The sequence below is a fragment of the Episyrphus balteatus genome, chromosome 3 (genome assembly GCF_945859705.1).
Source record: "Episyrphus balteatus chromosome 3, idEpiBalt1.1, whole genome shotgun sequence".
NCBI classification, from domain to species: domain Eukaryota; kingdom Metazoa; phylum Arthropoda; class Insecta; order Diptera; family Syrphidae; genus Episyrphus; species Episyrphus balteatus.
The window spans coordinates 34,980,651-35,000,769 of record NC_079136.1 but is presented as its reverse complement, the minus strand read 5'-3'; the positions used below and the strand labels follow the sequence as shown (position 1 = coordinate 35,000,769).

The following is a 20,119-nucleotide window of genomic DNA, read 5'->3' as shown; positions in this document are numbered from 1 at the left end:
GCTTGAATCCGTGAAATTAAAAAAATAAAATGTATTGTAAAATTAAGTGAAAAATTATAATATTTGTTTTTATAATAAATTATTATAATTCCGTTAAAAATAATTTTGACTATATAACAAAGTAGGTTATTTGATATTTTGTATACAAAATATTGAAAATTATTAAAGCCGTTTTTCAAAAATTTTTTCTAAAAAAATTGGTGTGCAGTTTTTAAGAACATATAAATCATTTTCAGAAGCAACAATTCGAAAAATATTAGAAAATCGTTCACAAAAAATAAATTTTCGAAAAAAAAAACAAGAATAATGTAAATATTTAAACAAAAATCGAATATCTGTTTTTTTAAATTTTATAAAACTTTAATATTATTATCTAAACGCTAGAACGATTCTGAGAAGATAAATTCTCTTCTCGATTTCAAATCAGAATCCACTCAAAAAGTACTAATACATAAATATTCAAATGCCAAAAAAAAACTCAATCAGTGTGTTTTTTTTTTAATTCAAGAATTAATTGTTTTCTGAAATTGAAATTGATTAAAAAATAGAAATGAATGCATTAAAGCGATGGAATAATTTATTACCATCATCTCCTTCGTCGTCGTCCTCATAATTATTGTTTTACAACTTTAATGACATGCATTAGTTTGCCAGAAAAAAAATTAATTCAAATTTTTGACATTTAAAATTTTACACAAACGACATAAGTGTTCGTAAAAGTATTGAAAATACGAAAATTAAAAAGTTTTTTTTAACTCTTGAGTCAGAACAGATAAAAAGAGATTCTTCAGAACTGTCAATTTGTTTCTCTTTTTCTTTTTGTTCTGGTGTCTCTCAAGAAGCTACTTTTTCCTGTCCAGCTATTTGAACGCACTTAATTATAGTCATCTTATTCTTATACTTTGTGTTTTTGGCTTTCTGACTAGATTTTTTTATAGCCTTCACTTATACACAATGGAAAAAATATTTTTTTAAGAATCTTTCATCCAAAGCAAATATGTATAAGATCTTCAATTCTTGCTAATGTAATGTATTTTTAATGATACGAAGATTGCATTTTTAATTATTCTTTCATAATACTTTCGATTTATTTAAGGATGGATTATTTCAACTGATTAAGGATTGATCATTGATCCCCTGAATAGCTTTTATCTGCCTTATTGCCTCATATGCAAGCAAATGCCATGCAATATTTTTTTTTTTTCAAATTAAAGCTACATACAGGGTGTGCCACAGTCACCGCCCCAAACTAACAAAAAAGTTATTTTTTTAAGGAAATAAACTGGGCTTTAATAATAGATAAACAAAATTAAAAAAATTGGGTTTGATGCAAAATTGCGGAGAAACGGTTGTGTGCAGAAAATAAATTTTTGATGCAAACTTTTACTGTTATAAATTCTTGATTGGTTATAAAACAAATCTTTGGAATCAGACTTAGTTTGGCAAAGATAAAGCCATTTAAAGGAAAAGGGAGCAAAAATTATAAAAACCGTCATAACTCGAAAATGGGGCGAAAACGAGAAAATTGCCACTTAGGTTTTTCGACTTAAAATGACGTCAGGAATCCATGGTTTTCATTTGGGGCGGTGACTGTGGGACACCCTGTATATAGAAATTGAAAGGAGATTTAATTTATTACAGTAGAAACAGCTTTAACCACCTTAAATCCTTAAAATAAAAATAAAAAAAAAAAAAAAAAACACAAAGGAATACATCCACTGACCACAAAACGTATATAATTTAATGGATCAATAAAAAAATATTTAATTAATGAATTAAATGAAAAAAATTGTATTGTATACAAACCTGTCTATTGATATCGCCATCAATGTGAACACGGAGGCACATATACTCAGCGTTGCAACAAATTGTGAGATTTTACAATATATCTGTCCGAATGGCCAATCGTTGTCTAGCATATAGATATAGTTGAATGTTACATTAAGCGATGACACCATGGCATCCGCTATTGAGAGATTAACTGAAATTAAATAAAAAATAATTTCCTCAATGTTAATTAATGAATATTAAATTTTATGTTTAATGGAAAATTGCGAGATCATATCAATTAAAGTTTTCAATTAAAAATGAAAAAAAAAAAAAAAGAAAACAAAATTAAATTGAAAGCTTAAAAATTAATGACAATGTGGTTGGAAGAGATTAAAATCAATGAGAAAAACAGATAAATTTCCGTGGGATATTCGCATGAAAAGGATATCTTTTTATTGCTACAATTTTAGCTCGAAATACTCAAAAAATGTATTTAATTTTAAAAGTTAATATAAATCTGTGAGATATTAACATGAAAAATGAGATTAACATTTATTTAATACAGCTTTGTTGCATTTTATGAAGATGAAAATGGCGCCCAGTCTTACCAAATTCAATCTACTGTGCTTTCTATGAGGATATCTCGTCTCTCACAAAAAGCTGATTTTCATTTTGCCCTACTTACTTCTTAAAGCCTTTTTAAAAACCAATAATAGTCTTTTATGCTTTACCGCATGTAAGTAGATCTACAAAACAAGTATTTATAATATGTAAATAAAATCTACGTTATACATTTTGTTTTATTTTGCTTGATTTTTACATTTTTTTGCATTGGATTAAGGTTTTAGTATTTTATTTGCTTTCAAAGTACCCCTACCTCAAAAATACAATGTAAAACTTTTATAGGGCATTCATAACAAAACTATAAACAAATTGAAACTATTTTTGCATGCTTGTTGAAATGAGGAAAGTTTTGAAATTAATCCACAAAACTTCAAAGTGAGTTAGAGATATCAAATGAAATAGAAAAACGAAGTCAAGCATGATGGAATCACAGAGGAGTAGTAGGTATTTTAAGGCAAACAAAACTATGCAAATCGTAGGATATACTTAAAAAGTTTTAAAGGAAAATGGTTCACTGACTGAAATATTAAGGTTTAATGTACCTACCTACACATTCTGTCAGTTTTAAGATATAACTCATTCATAAAAGTCTGGGTAGGGAGACTGTACAGTACACGTTTCGAAATACAAACTATGTGCAGGTACTTCTTACAATGTGTTTGCTGACCGGTGAAAGACTTTAATCTTTGTAAACTATTGGTTGTATGAACACAGTAAAAAAAAAGTTTAATATTGGTTAAAAATCAATCTGGTTGCTAGCTACAATCGACAAGCTGTTTTTGTTCAGTTTCGGTATTTAAGAATGTTGTGAATCTGGGACCACCCAAATACACATCGATAATACTGAACAGTTTAGCTTAATATTGACTTAAAGCCTTCATTACAAATAAGACAATGTGAAATGGATTTTGATAGTTTCCATAAATCTTATATAACCCTTAAAATGGCACGTTTTGAAATACTTTAAAATTCGAGCAAAAGAAAATTTAATTTTTGAAGTGAAAAATGACTATTAGTAGTTACGAAAATCACTAGTAGTATTAACGCCTTAATTTTTTTCAATGCAATTCAGCATTTTTGTGTTGGGTTGAAAACGTTTATAATTTTCTTTCCATCAGTGTTTTCAACCGATTTTCATAAAAAAATATATCGTTGAATGATGTTTGAAATCAATTTCATGAATAAAATCGATGTCAAAATTAAAAAGTTATGAATAAATATTTTTTTTTTTTTAATTTTGAGTTATTGTTAAAGAGATTTGAATGTCCCTAGAATTTATGCAATTGGTAAAGGGAAAACAGATTCGACGGCTGACTAGTTTTACAAAATAGGTTACTGGAATTTACAGAAAAATTGGTTTCAAATATGCGTTTTTTACTTGCGATATAGGTAATATAATAAAAAAAATTATTACCTCAGGGGCCCCACAAAAATTAATTGGTTTTTTGAAAGAAAAATTATATATTATTCTAGGCTCAAGTAACACACTGGTGTATAAATTGGTGTAAATTCATTAATTTTGGTGTAAAATTGAGGAAATTGAAAAAATATGGTGTATTTCTCAAAATTAGTGGTATAAAAATTATACCACTGTCTTTTCTGTAAAAAAATTTAACATTTTTTTAAGATTCCGTTCAAAAAATACACCAATATTCATTTGATTTTATAATATACAATTAATGGTTCATAAAATTATTCGATTCTGAAATCAACCAAAACGGTATATTTTGTACACTCTCTTTGGTGTAGGAAGTACACCCTGTGTATAAAAAATTCACCAGAATGCATAAGTGGTAGAAGCCATACTTTTCAATGGCTGCCACAAAAAACAAAACAGCGATTAATTATTTTACTATAATAGTATATTTATCGATCTAATTATCCCGCATTCGTGGTTTTTTTCGATTCGGTATATTATATTATAAAAAAATTATCTTAAAAAATGTAAAAACAACAAAAAAAATTATAATTTTTGAAAAACTGATTTTTAGGGGGTAGTATCTTAAATTAGTAGACAGAATGTGTTTCGTTTTTAAATTAGGCAAACAAACTCATATTTACCCATTAGTTTCTTATGGCAATATTATGAAAGTGAATAAAAATTCATTTTCATTTATTTCATAAGAAATGGTGTGAATTAATATTCATCAAACTGTTTGAGGTAAAAAATAAACTTTGGCTCAAATTTTAAATCAGAATAATTTAAATGGTGTATTTTATCCATAGATTTATTGTGTATTTTTCAATTTCAAAGGGATAATTTTCACCAAAAACCAGAACATTTAATATATCACTAGCGCCATTTATACACCAAAAATCGGTATATTTTTTTAACCACCGGAGTTTATTATATACGAGAAAAAGGTGTATTTTTTATATTCAAAATGTATATCACGAAAGTGCAAAAAATACACCAAATATTTTGGTATATTTTAGACTTTTGTGCTACTTGAGGGGTCCCAAAAAATTGTTACTTGAATAGTCTTAGCTACCAACATATGATACATCAAAAGACCCAAAACAAAAAAAAAAGTAGGGCGTATACATACATATGTACTTTTTTATTTGTGCTTATTTTCTATATCAAAGGGTCCCTCAAATATCAAAGGAGCCCCAAAATTTAGTCTAACTTCATGGCTCCGGCAACTCAACGTACGCCTCTGATTTTCTCATAACTCATTTTTGTGAGTTTCGTGCTAAAATGTATTCATTAACTTTGCTGTTAAATTAAATTTAGACCCGTTTGCTGAATCAAAACTTAAGCATTTAAGTTCTACATAAATCCTTATGTGACAGTTTACGCAGAGGAAAGAGTAGGGAATAAGAGTTTATGTTCAATATAAATTATTTAAGTTTCTATTAAGCAAATGGCCCTTAGTGTGTTTCGTTAAATTTATCTTAATTTTCTTGATAATTTCCCTTAAGTGTCGCATTATTTTTTTCTATAAAAAATGTATGTTGAAAATAATTTTTTAAATCACTACTCAGATAGATAATGTCATACTTGATATTTCCCACTGGAATTTCAAAAAAAAAAACCTTGAAATTCACTTTTTGATTTATTCGAAATTAAACTTTCTACTGTCAATACTCAACTGAAATGGAAGGACAAACGTTTTCCCTCATAAATTATTCATTCATTCATTAAATGCTTCACCACCATATTCAACACATGTTCGTATAACATGTAACAAAATAATAAAAATAACCTACCAAAGGACACTCCACAGTCAACAACAGATAATTAACTTAATGTCCTCACACCTCACCTTTCAACAATCAACTTGGACAATGCTAAAAAACAATTAAAAAACAAAGTTCTCCATAAATTACAATGAGAACACAAATATAATTTCCTTGATGCAAGAAGAATTAAACAAAAAGGCTTTTGTGTCGCATTGTGAAAGTAACTGATCCAAAAACCAACAAGAACAAAAAACCCTTTTATTTCCTCTATTATATTTGTATCCTCATTATGCAGGACAGAGTGTAGAAGACGCATAGCTCTTTTATAACAACGCGACAAAAGAATGTCGGGGTTTTATAAAATGCAAATTAATTGCAACTTAGTTTTTTGTTGCTAAAATGTTAAACTGAAATTGAGACGCGGCGGCAGCTTTGCATTCCTTCATCGCAAAACGCTAAAAGATCCTTGGGGTAGAAAAAAACTACAACTTTGAGTTCGAGTGATTGTTGACACAATATAGTGTCATATATTCCAAGGTCGTCGTCATCATCGTCATTGTCATGTTTTCACTTTACAAAAAAAAAATATAAATAAACTAGTACAAAGTAGGAAAGAAAAAAAACTCACCTAAAAAGTAGTTGGTAACCGTTCTCATCCTTTTGTGGGCTAGGACAATCCATACAACAATTAAATTGCCACCCGTCGCCACAATGACCATTCCACCGAAAAGGATACTCCACAAAACTTGGCGCCACCATGGCAGGATAAATGAAATGTCATCAGCACTGTAAGGAGAAGAGAATAATAAATTGGTTCAAAAATAGAAATGGAAGGATTACTCTTTGCTGTCAGAGTAGTGTACATGTCTGTGTGATGCGCTTGGCAGTATTTAAAGAATTTAATTCCTACTTCTTTTTTCTTCGTTATATCCTTTCTATTTTTTAATTAGGTTAATAAAGGACCAAAATAGATAGAATACAGTGAGAAATCGTTTGGGGTGATATTGAAATGTGCTTTTTGTTGAATTGCTGGCGGACATAAATTATTACATTTCTTTTTATATTTAGGTACAAATATTCTATGAAAATGGGAAATGAGAGAAGTTTTCGTCTTCTAAAGACTATTTTTGTTTACTATAATGACGATGCTAAACGTCATAGACATAAAATGTACTAATGTGTTGCTGGATCTTGCTTTTGTTGTTCAAAATTATTTTTATGTCTAATAGCAATCACACGAAAAATTAAAAAAAAATCTTAGTCCAACGTTAAAAACCCTATGCATAGCATATGAATTATGAAGGGGCGGACTGGCCCAACGGGCACTCGGAATTTTTCCCTGTAGGCCCTCGGGGAAGAAGAAAAAATTTCTTAAAATAAAAGCACTTGAAATTCTATTTTTTTAAAAAAACTTTCTCATAAAATTCTCGATTTTTCTAGTCAATACAAACATATTGTGGCCCCCTATGGATCTTTCGAGACCCACAAAATTATGTTTGTGACCCCCCTACTTATGTATGTTTCGAGTTGAAGCAAATATATTATTAGGCCCCCTATGGATCTTTCGAGGTCCACAGACCCCTATGGATCTTGGGAGGCCCACCGAATTCTGCATACCTATCAAATTTTCTTTTTAAACATTTTGAGAATAACTATGCATTCTGTGGCCCTTTTCCTAAAAGTCCCAGGAGGACATTTGATCCAAAGTCCGCCCCTGGCCATTATGTCTTTTAGGTTTCTTTAAAAAATCAAAAAGAGAAATTATTTTCGTTACTTTTGTCACAAATTCGCTGTGAAAATTTGTTTTAATAACTTCATTCAGATCTAGTATCTACTTGAATAAAGCTGCATTACAATTTACAACTTATTTAGGCTCTATTAAACTTACAGTCGATATTCAAAAGCAGAAATTTTAAAATACATAAATGTATAAGCTTTGACAGTTTTCTTATTTTGAATGGGGTTTTTAAAAATTTAGGCTTAGACCCAATTTATTTACTCCTCATTAAATTTAAAGTCTCCATTAAAATTTAAAAAACTGTCAAATCGCATACAAATTTAAAATGAAAGTGAATAAATTGAACCTTAGACCTGTTTTGTTTTTTTTGGATTTAAGAGTAAAAGTTACCTAAGTACAGGAAAAATAGCAAAATAAGAGGCATTTTTTGGAACGAAATACAGCAAGGCTGATTTCATAAAATCTGAAAAAAACGATGTTAAGTCCTGTTTTTTGAAACACCATACCTGCTAGCTAAATTAAACATTTTGGAAAACTAAAACCAAACTGTTGGATTGCCGGAATAAGTTATTTGATCAAAGTTGTTGTAATAAGTATAAGCTGTGGTAAAAAAAAGTACAAAATAGTTAGAGCACAAAATAGTTAGACAACACATTATGATTATTGCATAAGGTACGACAAAAAATTCTTAATCGTTTACTTTATAACAAAACAATAAAAATATGATATGAGAGGGAGGTCTATTCCACATTATTATATAGTAAAAAACAATTAAAATTGTATTAGCTATGTACTAAAGTGAAACATCTATTTTTTTCATGAATTAATTTATTTTGATTATAAGTTTTTGAAAAAATAAAATTTCAAAAATTGATTTTTTTCAGAATTTTTGGTTAATGTATATAATGGGTTTAAAAATTTTTAATTAAGAATTTTAGACCATTATTGTTGCACAAAATGACTTTTAGTTTTTTTCTATTTCTATTTTTAAAAATAATTCACTCTTACAAGTCCCTTCAATTTTTGTAGAAAATCCCATCCCACTAAATGATGGGAAAAAGACCTTCTTCTCATATCATATTTTTCTTGTCATATTATTTTGTTTAGCCTTATTAAGCTGGACTGCTCTCTTTTAAGTTGCGTAGCTTAAGCTTGAAAATTCGAAAATTCGAAAATTCTTGAAAATTATATCAAACTATTGGAAAATCTACAGCTTTTATGATGAGGAAAAATCGTGTACCTAGCATATGGACTGAGAAATCGATTTCTTTCTTTGTTCGAATTAATTATTTAAATCTCGTTTAAAACTTTGTTTGTTTATTTAAAACTTTTGTTAAGGATATTAATAAAGCATCAATATTTATAATGCTTAAAGGCTCATATAAAACTCAAATATTATTTAATTTCATAAATTCACCAGCCAAAGAAATTTAATATTGACAGCTATCTTTTCTATAAAAAAAAAAATGTTACGCATACACCACAGTGACCCAATAAAATTATATAATACGGTTATAAATTCGACTCTACGTCGATACTTAAGATTTAAGGAATGTAATGTGTGACATTTAAGATTTTCTCGCCATAACGAAGAAGAAGCTAATTTCGAAAGATTTATGGATGCAAAAATACTTGTGTTAAAAATTAAGTATTTTTGTTTTTAAAATATACAAATCATCTAAACTATAAATTTCAAAAAAAACTAGACAAATAAATCATTTCTGCAAGTATTGGTGACTTAATCAAATTGACGTTTTTATTTTTCATTTTAAAAATAAAATAACTAAAAAAACTTGTCACTGTATTATAAAAATACTATTTTAAAATTTATAATCTTTGATTTTTAAAATAGTTATAGTGTATAGATTAGACTGTTTCAACATTTTTTGAATTCTAATACGCAAAGGGGATCAAGAGCCGATAAATATTTAAATAAAAAACACTCCCATATTTGAATGTCTTTATTTGATTTGTAGCTTGTTTTCTCTCAAGCAAACGAAATATCGGCCAAAAAGTTCTCAACCGATATTGCTCTAATTAAAAGACTTCTTTCTCTACATAATTAGCATTTATGTGATATTAAAATTCAGGCGCGAATTTTCCATCAATTTTTCGACAAAAATTGGTGCCAACTCGTCATATACGGCAAGCCAATTCAAGGGCAATGAACGAATTTTCAATTTCATAATTTTTTTAATTATTATAAAAATAATAGGTATCATCAATTAATTTATTAATACATAAAAATGTAATTATGTATGCATGTGTCTTTTTTCCAGGAAAAAAAGAATAAGTTAAATTTTGTGTTGTTTGTAAAATGTCTTAATTGTTTTTTTTTTTTATTTTAGTTTACGAAATAGTCTACGAAATCGTAGACATTTTTAATAAGAATCTTCTCAAACTTTAATATCTCAAATACAAACATAAACTAACTTATCCATTTAATTTTTGTTGTAGGTATAAGTTCAAAGTTATAAATACATACTTTTATATGTGAAGAAAAAAGTATTTACCGAATTTTTTCTCGATTTCTACGAGCATTAAATGAAGTGGGTGTATTATTCAATCAAGTTTGTTCATTCGAACGGAAAAGTATTTGCAATTGCTTTTTAACATTTCCATTGACCTTATGACCTTTCACCACTCTAATGCGTTTGACCGTTTTCTGTTGTGCAACAAAACATAGTGTGATAGTGATTTTCGATTTCCTGCAGCTAAGTTGCAAGAAAAAATAGGTAAATCATGACATAAAGTTACTTATGTTATGAAATGTTATGTATATGACAGCTTAGACAAAAATAACATTTTAATTGTGAGCTTGCTGAGACCGTTTGTACCATGAAGAAAGTAACGTAAAGAATTAAAAAATCCAAGAAAAAGTTGTAGGGCAACTTTTTCTCCAAAAATTAATATTTAATGTTTTATGTGAAAAAAAAAAACAACACTGGTTCAATCATATAACTTAATTTTAAATTCAAATTAAGTTTCGAAATTATGAATCCTTAAACTAAAATAAATTAAAATGCTCCTAACTAAACATTCTTTTAAAGCTTAATTGCACCTGTTACTGTTAAAAATAAATCAAGATTTCTTTTGAAAACTGCTGCTGCTTGTGCGGTTTGTAAGTTGAATTTAAAACTTCCCTTATTGATTCTAAATTTACCGACCCTATAACTCCCACACAAACATTACCAAACAGCTTCAATATCTTGAATACAACTCAACAGTCTAGAAATAAATCAAATTTAAATTCCGCAAGAAAACGCTGTCATCTGGTGAACATCTGACAGGATTTTTTTTTTTTTTTTTTTTTTTAAATCGAATTAGGTACATTTTATACAAGATGTATCGTTGGTTATCATTGTCATTGCTCAACATTCATCCTACACAAACTTTCCTCTTCTGCAATCTGGAATAAAAACGGAAGCTGTTGCAGGAAGAATATATTTTTTTTTTGTTGTATTTTTTGTGAAATAAGTTAAAATTGATAAACTTCGTTATGGACGACTTCATCGTGCGTTGTCGTTGTCATTATATTATACTTACTCAGCGATGTATGTGTTGTTGGTGTGATTGTAGAATGAATTGTTAAATGGAGATTCAATCGTTGTTGTCAGGATGTAGTCAGTGTATATGCTGCCATTTAGAACAATTGATGGACTACTTGTTGGTTCTAGCATCTTTAAGTTAAAATTTAAACTTATTTGGGGTACTTCTACTGAGTATTTACAAATGAAGATTTAATCATCAGGATAAATCTATAGGTAAACGTGTCTTCACACCTAATCAGTCATATTGTTCTCGTTTAGTTTTTTTTTTTTTTTGTTGAATTGATAGGTAGTATAATTATTTTTTGACATAAGACATCATTTTCAGGTGATTATAATACGGGTATCGATCACCTCGGAATTATTTTTGCATTCGACATGATTTGTTTTTGTTGTTTCCGTTTTTCACTGAAAATAAGAGAAAAAAATTAATTAATAAAGTAAAGTTTGAACAAGTTGCATTCTGTAAATTAATAATTACAATTCGTTGTGATTATTAAATTGCTTATTAAATAAAGGGATAGTAATTGAACCTTGTATATTAATATTTCCTTTTGAATGGTACATCAATTGTAATTTTTAAACAATTTGGATTATTTTTTTTTTTCGTTCTAAAATTCAAAAACTATTAAAAGAGATAATTTTCATAATTTTACATGGATAATTTAAATAAAATGCACGACTGGCTCGCACGAACTTGCTCTTAGAGGTAAAGTTGCTTAAATTTTTAAGACTTTTTATATAGAAATTTGGAAAAAAAAATAAAATTCGTTTAAAAAAAATAAAATAAAATCTGAAATTAAATTGCCCTCCGAAACAAGTATGCAGTTTTGATTGATATATTAACATGCATTTTTAGAAAAAAATTTTTCAAAATCGTTAGAGCCGTTTTTTAAAAAAACTAATTTTTTATAAGTAATTTTTTGGAAAAAAAGTTTTAAGATAAAATTGGTATGCCATTTTGAAGAAATCACTAATCAACATCTGAAAACAAAATTTCAAAAAAATTCAACGTCCCGTTTTCGAAAATTTGATTTTTCAAAAACAAATTTTCAAATTTTTTTTAAAAATTCAAAAATTATTTTTTTTTTAAATTTTATTTTTGTTTAAAAATAAATAAAAGCATCGAATTTCAAAAATTAAATTAGTACTTAATGACATGAAATTTTGAAAAAAATTAGTTTGAAATTTTTTTTTCCAATTTTTTTTCAAAATTCTGATTTTAAAAATTAATTTTTCAAAAACTGTGCCTCGAAATGACTTTGTTTGAAAATTTTGTAAAAGTCTAATGTTTTAGCTTTACAAAAAGGTATAGAACGTTATTGTAAGTATAACAGTTGATTTTTAATAATTTTTTTTCCAAATTAAGTCAATTTTTTTTTAAATTGCCCCTCCCCGCTAAACGAACTGGAATAGACCCCCCCCTCCCATACGATTTTTTTCTTGTCTCGACCTAACCTACACGCTCTAGCTTTTTGGCACATTACTCCTGAATCACCCTGTATAGTACCTATATCGCAAGTAAAAAATGAATGTAAGCATTATGTACATTTTTTTCAAAATTTGTATTAAATTTCTTATACAATTGAATTAATAATATTCCTTTATGAAGCCAATCATCTTTAAAAACAATTTTTAACTACGGCACATTCTCCACTAGTGGTTGGTGGTTTGTTGACGTGACGTGTAGAAATTTTAAAAGTTTTCGATATAAAATAGTGCGGCTCAAGAATCATGTTTGGTATTTCAAATTAGAGTTATGTCTGAATCGTGACAATAAAAGAAATGGAAACACAGTTGAACTTAATAGCCATCTCCTCTGTTTAAATGTTAAACAAAATAATTTTTACCATTAACGACAATAGTGGCAGTTTTTTTTTTATATATATTATATTTTTTAAATTTTATGGGTACTACCTGCATTTTTTGAAATAAAAAAAAAAAACGAAAAACCCAGTTTTACTAGACTTACATATAGAGTTAAGTACCTGTATCAAATTTAATCAAAATCTTGAGAGCCGTTTTTATGAATATTCTATTATTTTGAAACTTTTATATGGACGGTTTACGTTTTAAAGGAGATCTTAAAAGACAACTTTGGAAATAACAAACAAATAACATGTGTACCAGCTTCATGTTCAGATATGGACGCACCAATGCGATGCACATCACTTTTTTCGACTTCTCCATCATCGTTATGTTGGTTTTAATTAAAACCTCAAAATTGACACGAAATCAATACTAGCACTATAGAGCAAGTAAAAATATGAAAAAAAAAAAAAAAAAACTGTTGAAACGCTCAAAAACCTTGGAGCAAAATAACTTTGTTATCCTGCTATTTGTGGAAAAAGTTTGAGATTTTTTTCTTCCACTCTACAAAATAGCTCTAAATAAAAAAAATATACAAATATAAACACAAAAATTTTGCACCGAAAAAAAAATGCGATACCTACCTATAAGTCGTCCAAAGTTTAAAATATCAATTTTAATATGATTATCATATCATTATGACATTTTTTAATTCTAGGTTAAAAATGAAAACTTCAATTTGACAATTAAAATATCAATATTGACTAAATTTGACGTTTCATCTATTATATATATTAAAGTTTGGTTTTGTGTACGTTCGCTAACCGGCCACACAGACTGACTCATTTTCTTAATTTTTGTTTTTTAATCAAAGAGGCATAAGAGGAGAAGGTTTAAGGCAAAAAAATTCAAGATTTTATAGGGTAAATAGGGGTAACACGACATTGAAAAAAGAGGTTATTTTTTAAACGGTAAGTCGTAAAGAGTTGACTTTTTTTTTAAATGATAGACAAATTTATTTAATAGTTAAAAAAGGTATTGAAAAAATTCAAAAAAATTTCAAAACCAAGTTGTGAGGGTTTTTTTGCAGTCATAGACCTTCGACAAAAGACTAATTAGAGGTACGCAAAATTTTGCACAGAAATTTGAGTTACACCATAAGAAAGATATTTAAAAAAAAATTAGGGGTCTAAAACGGATTTTTTTCGTAGGCCCTGTATTTTGAAATAAAAATTTTTGAAAAACAACCTAATTTTTAGGGACATTTTTGAGTAGTCTTTCATTTTTTTGGAATTTTTAAAAGTCTGCAAAAAATCTCAAATTTATAGGAAATATAGGTTTTAATCATGCGCATGCATGTATAAACTTTTGAATTTTTAAATCGATTTTTGACCGAATAACGGGAAAAACAATTTTTTTTGTCCCAAGTTTTTTGGCCGTTTTTAACAGTTTTTTATTTTTATCTTTTTTTCTTCAATAGATAAATGAATGAAATTTACAGTGTAGATAGATAATAGGCAAGACTATATTTGTACAAAGTTTCAATTAATTTTGTAATGACAAATATGAAATATCGGTAAAATAAAACTCTATTTTTCAACACGTTACATCTTTTGATCTGGAGCTTACAAAAATTTGATTTATCTTTATTGAGCATCCTGATAATATTACCATTTGATATATCACACATAACGCTACATTCACTACAAGCTTCACAATGGTAAATTAAAAAACTTAAAAAACGTTTTTAACATAGGCCACTTTTTTTTAAATTTTAAAAGTGAATATTTTTAAATTAATTGGACGAACTTTTCAAGTTTTGATTTCCTTTTTGTATTGGGAATTATGACAAATTACAAAGCCGAAAATAGAAATAAATACAAGAAATGGCGGAACGAAGTCCGCCGGTTCAGCTAGTTTTATTATATAATGATAATTCTTTTTTTTTCATTTTGATTAATTTAAGTATTTTCTTTCCTTTTTCATTGAAATGAAAAAAAAAAACACTACTGAAAGTGAATTATTCTTTATAAATATATTAATGGTGATAATATTTTCTCTATTATACGCGATATAATTGTTTTATTATTTTCTTCTCAAACTATGTGAAGTAAAATCTTATTGCCGATAAAATTTTTTCAATAATTCATACATTTTACTTCGAAAAAACACGAAGCGCCTTTAAATTAGTACAAATTAAGAGTTTTTATTTTTTGCTGAATTGATATAATAATTAATTTGATATTTAAAAAATGTTAAAATGATATTGGTTTTTTTTGTGTGTTTTTTTCCATAAAATGAATCCATATTAGCTGCCTTGTTTTTTCTATAACAATATAACTCAAATTTCAATTAAAAAAATCCTAGAATTTATAAATACTTTGTCAAGAGTTCGACCAATTGCATAGTACGTAACCTACCTACCTATTTCCGTTCTCATCTCAGGATTGACTTTTTTTTAATTGAATAACCTTAGTTTGACATGGGTAATTATCTTTTATAAAATTTAACTCACTAACACTTTTTCAAAAGAAAAAAAAAAATATTTTAATATCATATCATTTTACCCCTATTTACCCTACTTTGTGGTGTTTTAGGTATATTTAGATTTCATCTTATCGTTCGCCTATAAACATAAATTGAATGAAAGCGTTGCGTTAATTTGTGAATCAATCAGTCAGTTGTAAACTTTGTCAAGAATATTCCCTAAAAGTTGCACTCCCACCTCTCCAAATGATGTAAATCTTCATCTTCATTCTTTTAGCCAAAATACTTTGAAATTGGTTGATTTTCTTGGATTAAAAACGGAAACTCAGCAAAGAAAATGACAACAATATTCATTTCAATATTTTCAAGGTCAGAAAACTAGCTAAAAAAAATTATGAGAACATTGGTCATTGTGATATAGTGTAAAGGAAAAAAAGAGTAGCAGATTTACCTAAAGACATATCAGTAATTTCACTGATCGTTATTTTAAGTTAAGCTAAATCTTTCGTGTTTTCATGTCTCCTTTAGCCAACTATGGGAATGAAGACCACACTTACTTGTCTTTATCACTTGAGCCCATCATAAGAAGAACATGTTTCAGGGCCTTGATACTTGATTTAAAGTATTAAAAGTCCAGATACTATTTTATTTTTTCCTGTTATCAAGAAGCTTTCAACTGCAACTGACATCAAGGCTGGATTTATGTTCATTTCTGAGGTACGCTATATTTTGCCATTTTTATTTTTATAGTAATCACTTTCCAAGTTAAGCCAACTAAGGGTTCAATATTAACCTTCACTTGAAAAGTAATTTCAAGACAATTAACTTTTCCATTAACTTGTCAAACTTTTTTCCAATGCCCTTTTCGTATTTTTCTTAAGAGGCCTAAATTTAATGTCAATTTGATTGAACCGGAATTAATTGTCAAATCCAGTTATGGTTTTTATCAAATAAACTGACCGGAGTGAGTTAGAATTGGATATATTAAGAACAAACTATTATAAAATAAATAATTTTTGGAAATATTTTACTATAAGGGTGTGAAGGAGCATGTTGTCAAAAAAAATCTATATCCTTTTAGTTAACTCAAATCGCAGTTGTTGACAATACAATAGACCTATTCAAATTCGTTTAAGACAAAATACCTGAATAATGTCTTCTATGGAAATCAATATTCTTACCAAAGTTATGTTAAACAGAAAATTTCACTCCAAACGAATAGTTTATTCGTCTTGAACATGAATATCCTTCTCCAAAAGAATTGCTGTTGAAGAAGTCCTATCAAATCAATATCCTCCCTTCTATTAGCATTTCAATGAAGTTAGATATCTAATCTCGGCAAACGGAGGCAATACACTTGATAGGTAGCTTATTTTCCTTTCATCCACCTTCACATTTCTTCCACCCTTTCTCATCCGTCAAATTACTTCGCTATACCGTTCTTCGGGCTCATAGATTTTGCGAGACATATTTTATTTATTTTCTTTGTTTTACTTTTTTTTTTAGTCGAGTCGAAACTTTTTTTTGTTCTTAAACATGACCTTGTTGTTAAGTGCACAAGCGAGAAATTATGCAAGTTCAAGGATATGCTTGTTCCCTCATCCTATAGTTTGTAAGTGAAGATGCTTATCCTTGCAACCAAGCGTGTTAAGTCTTTTTTATTTTACAAAGTGTCAACTTAAAAAGGGTGCCGCGAAGCGCATGAAGAAAGACAGTGATATATCTAGGAGTTTCAGATTAATAATGAGACACTCCCTCCTCTTGCATCACATTTTACACCACACCAAGATTGTCTTTCTATTAAGGAGTCTGTTAAAAAAAAAAAATAAGATAAAAACACAAACAAAAACAAGGTGACAAATTGCTGGAAATGAACCGTGCTTTCCGCCACAAAGAAAAGCAAAAAAACTTTGTAATTTATTTCTGCTGACAAACTCACCATGAACAAAGTTGAATTTTCAAATTAAATATTCCTGAAGAATAAAAACAAAAACAGAAAATCTCCTATCTTCACAGTGAAAGAGGAGCAGTAAAAAAATCTTGTTAAGACGATGGTTATGGAAAAAGTACTTTATGTGCGAAATAACTTTCTTTTTTTGCATAAAATATATGAAAATGTTTGTTACACAAAAATCCTCTTACAAAACCAAACAGATCTAGAATACATTCACCATATAGTTCCACACATTGTGTATAGATGATTTTCTTTCGTTGCCTAATAAAAATGTTATATAAAATGTCATATTTACGTTAGCGCGGTTTCTGACTGTTTCATAATAATAATTTGAACTTTTTTATAGGTATTCGAGTATAAATAAAAAAAATACGAAGTGTTTACTGTTTGTTTTTTTTTTTTTTACTTTTACGAGAATTTTAATACAACAAAAAAGGCGAAAATTAATATTTTGCTTTTATGTATGTTTCAAAATTTTCAGTTTCAGATTCATTGTGTGTTTGTTTTATTGTTTTTTGGAAGAAATATTATGACTTGTGATTGCTGTCTACTGTCAATCATATTCGTAATAAAATTTATTTGTTGGTTTCTACTGAAAAAAAATTGACATTTTAATTTTTATTTTGTGATTATTAATCAATTTTTTATATGAACACAAACATAATGTCACTTGTCAATTTTTTTATGTCGGCACGTGTAAAAATGTTGAAAATTAAAAAATGAAAATTCCTGAACTTCATTTAAGTCCTTATCTTTTTTTATATCCTAACACAGGTTCCGGCTTAGTGAATCAATAAGACTTTGAAGTTTGAAATTTGCTTTTTTGACTTTCTGGTGTCACTCATCAAAGTCTCTCTTTGATCTAGCTGTTGTTTAATTTAGTATGATAGAATAATGTTCTCGAAGAGTACGATATATGTACGTTGTCGATAGAATTTTAAACAAAATGTCAAACATTGTGTTCTTATGCTTTCCCTAAGTACTTTATTGCGTCTTTAAAAATATACATGTTTTTTAATGACGAAGTAGGACTAATTGAAGGTAGGTACCTTAACCATTTTTTGTTTAATTCTGAGTAACTCGTTAATATTTAAAATAAAAAAAATTTTTGGATTTTTAAAAAATATTTTGTTTTTTTTTATTGTAAAAAATTATTTTCTTAAAACAGATTGATGAATGATATATTTTGAAACTTTGATCTTATGTATCAATTAATTAAGTTTAAATAAAAAAAAAATTTAATGTTAGTTTTTGTCAAAGTCAATTTTTTAATGATGAAATTTTTTTAGGATACCTAATAAATTACTAACGGTACTTGCCATAAGGCCATCTTTTTAATTTCTTATGATAAAGATTTTTATTTAAAGATTTTTCTATACAAAAGCATTTTTAAGTATATAGCCTTAATATAAATAAAAATCCAAATTTTCAAAAAAAAAAAAACATTTTTACATTAAAAAAAATAGATTTGTTTTTTTTTTTTTCAAATTTATAACAATAAATTGATTTTTTTATGAAATTTTGTTTTTAAGTTATTTTACTAACAATTTCTAAAAAAAATAGCACAGCAACCTCCGAACGAAATTATTTCTTGGAATTTCCAAAAAAATTTTTTGAAAATCATTTGAAACATATTTTTTTTAATACCTTTTTAATTCTTTTACAAAAAACATTCAAACATTTTTCAAAAAAAAAAAAAAAATTGGAATACTTATCTTCAAAAATATTTAAACAAATTTCAACAAAAATCATCGGACAGTGTTCAAAAAATTAATTTTTTGTAAGAAAATTGAAATACATATTTTTAAAAAATCCAAAAATACATTTCTAACTTTTTTAAAAATTTTAATATTAGAGCTACAAAATCAAGTTGATTTAGAAGAATGGCAAAAATAAAAAAAAAACTGTTAGTACCGTTAGTAATGGCTCGAAAATATGTTTTTATTTCAATAGTAGGACCTTATTTGCCACAGGAGGTAAATACACGTATTTATTTGTAATCAAATTCGTTAAAACCGTTTTTGAGATAAACTAGAATTTATATTTTTGGCCATATGGCAAGTAACATTAATAACTTTGACAAAACCTCTTATCAAGAGCTTGTGGGCAAACCAAAAAAGAGACCAGTGCCAGTGAGGTTTTGAGAGAACCAAAGTAAAAAAAATTAATAGGGTGTTGGGGAAATTTAGGATAAATGGAAAGGGGAAACACAAATTGCCCACAAGCAATTTGGGGGAAAGGGGGTGAGTGGGCGAAAAAGTAGGGTGAGTGTCAAAAATCGTGTGACCTCCTATCGAAAAAAAAAATAATTGTAGATGATACAAAAAAGAACAATAAAATTTTACAAAAATATTAAGACAAATACGATTTTTCTGGTTTTTTATTTTTATCTCTTACACAAATGGTTGAATTTTAACAAAACCTGGTTGAAAATTACTTTGTTATGTTTTTTACTTATTTTATTATTTTTTTAGCAAAATATTAATTTTTGGATTTTTGACGCAGTTACACAAAGTGTAACTATGAACAAATGGTAATGATAATTCCTATAAATAAATAACTCAGAAAATTAAATACTTATAACGAAACCTAAAATGTTTTAAAAATTCGAAGTAAAGCATTATATCATCACCATACCATTACAAATTTTTTTGTGACTTTTATTCTTTTTATGTTGAAAAATTATTTTTCACACGAAACTATCAAGTTTAATAGAATTCTCTTGATTCAATTTCTGACTAAATTTAATAAAAAAGTCACATAGTCCTAAGCAATGTACAATTTATCAGTTAATTTAAAAATGAAAATTCCACAGAACTTTTTTTCAAATTGATTGAATTGAAAACAAAAAGACAAAAGCATTTCTCTCTCTTAATTTTTCAACTGCAAATTCTAAAAAAAAGTTCAAGAATAATTGTTTAACCTTAACCGTCAAAATCTTCACTTCACTTACCTACAAGCTTTACAAAATTAATTACACACAATGATGCACAACTACGAGTA

The 20,119-nt window shown here is 27.5% G+C and overlaps 1 protein-coding gene across 2 annotated transcripts in view; it reads right to left on the bottom strand.

Annotated features, from left to right (window-relative positions):
- LOC129913710 (tachykinin-like peptides receptor 99D) overlaps positions 1-20,119 on the bottom strand; it is a 74,428-nt gene that overhangs the window by 28,336 nt on the left and 25,973 nt on the right. For both annotated transcript variants that reach the window (XM_055992515.1, XM_055992516.1), the window contains 3 exons: positions 10,865-11,274; positions 6,209-6,366; positions 1,807-1,981 (listed from right to left, as the gene is read on the bottom strand). In XM_055992515.1, the coding sequence (XP_055848490.1) occupies positions 1,807-1,981; positions 6,209-6,366; positions 10,865-10,998 (467 nt within the window). In that variant the 5' untranslated portion in view covers positions 10,999-11,274. The remainder of the gene's footprint in view (positions 1-1,806; positions 1,982-6,208; positions 6,367-10,864; positions 11,275-20,119) is intronic.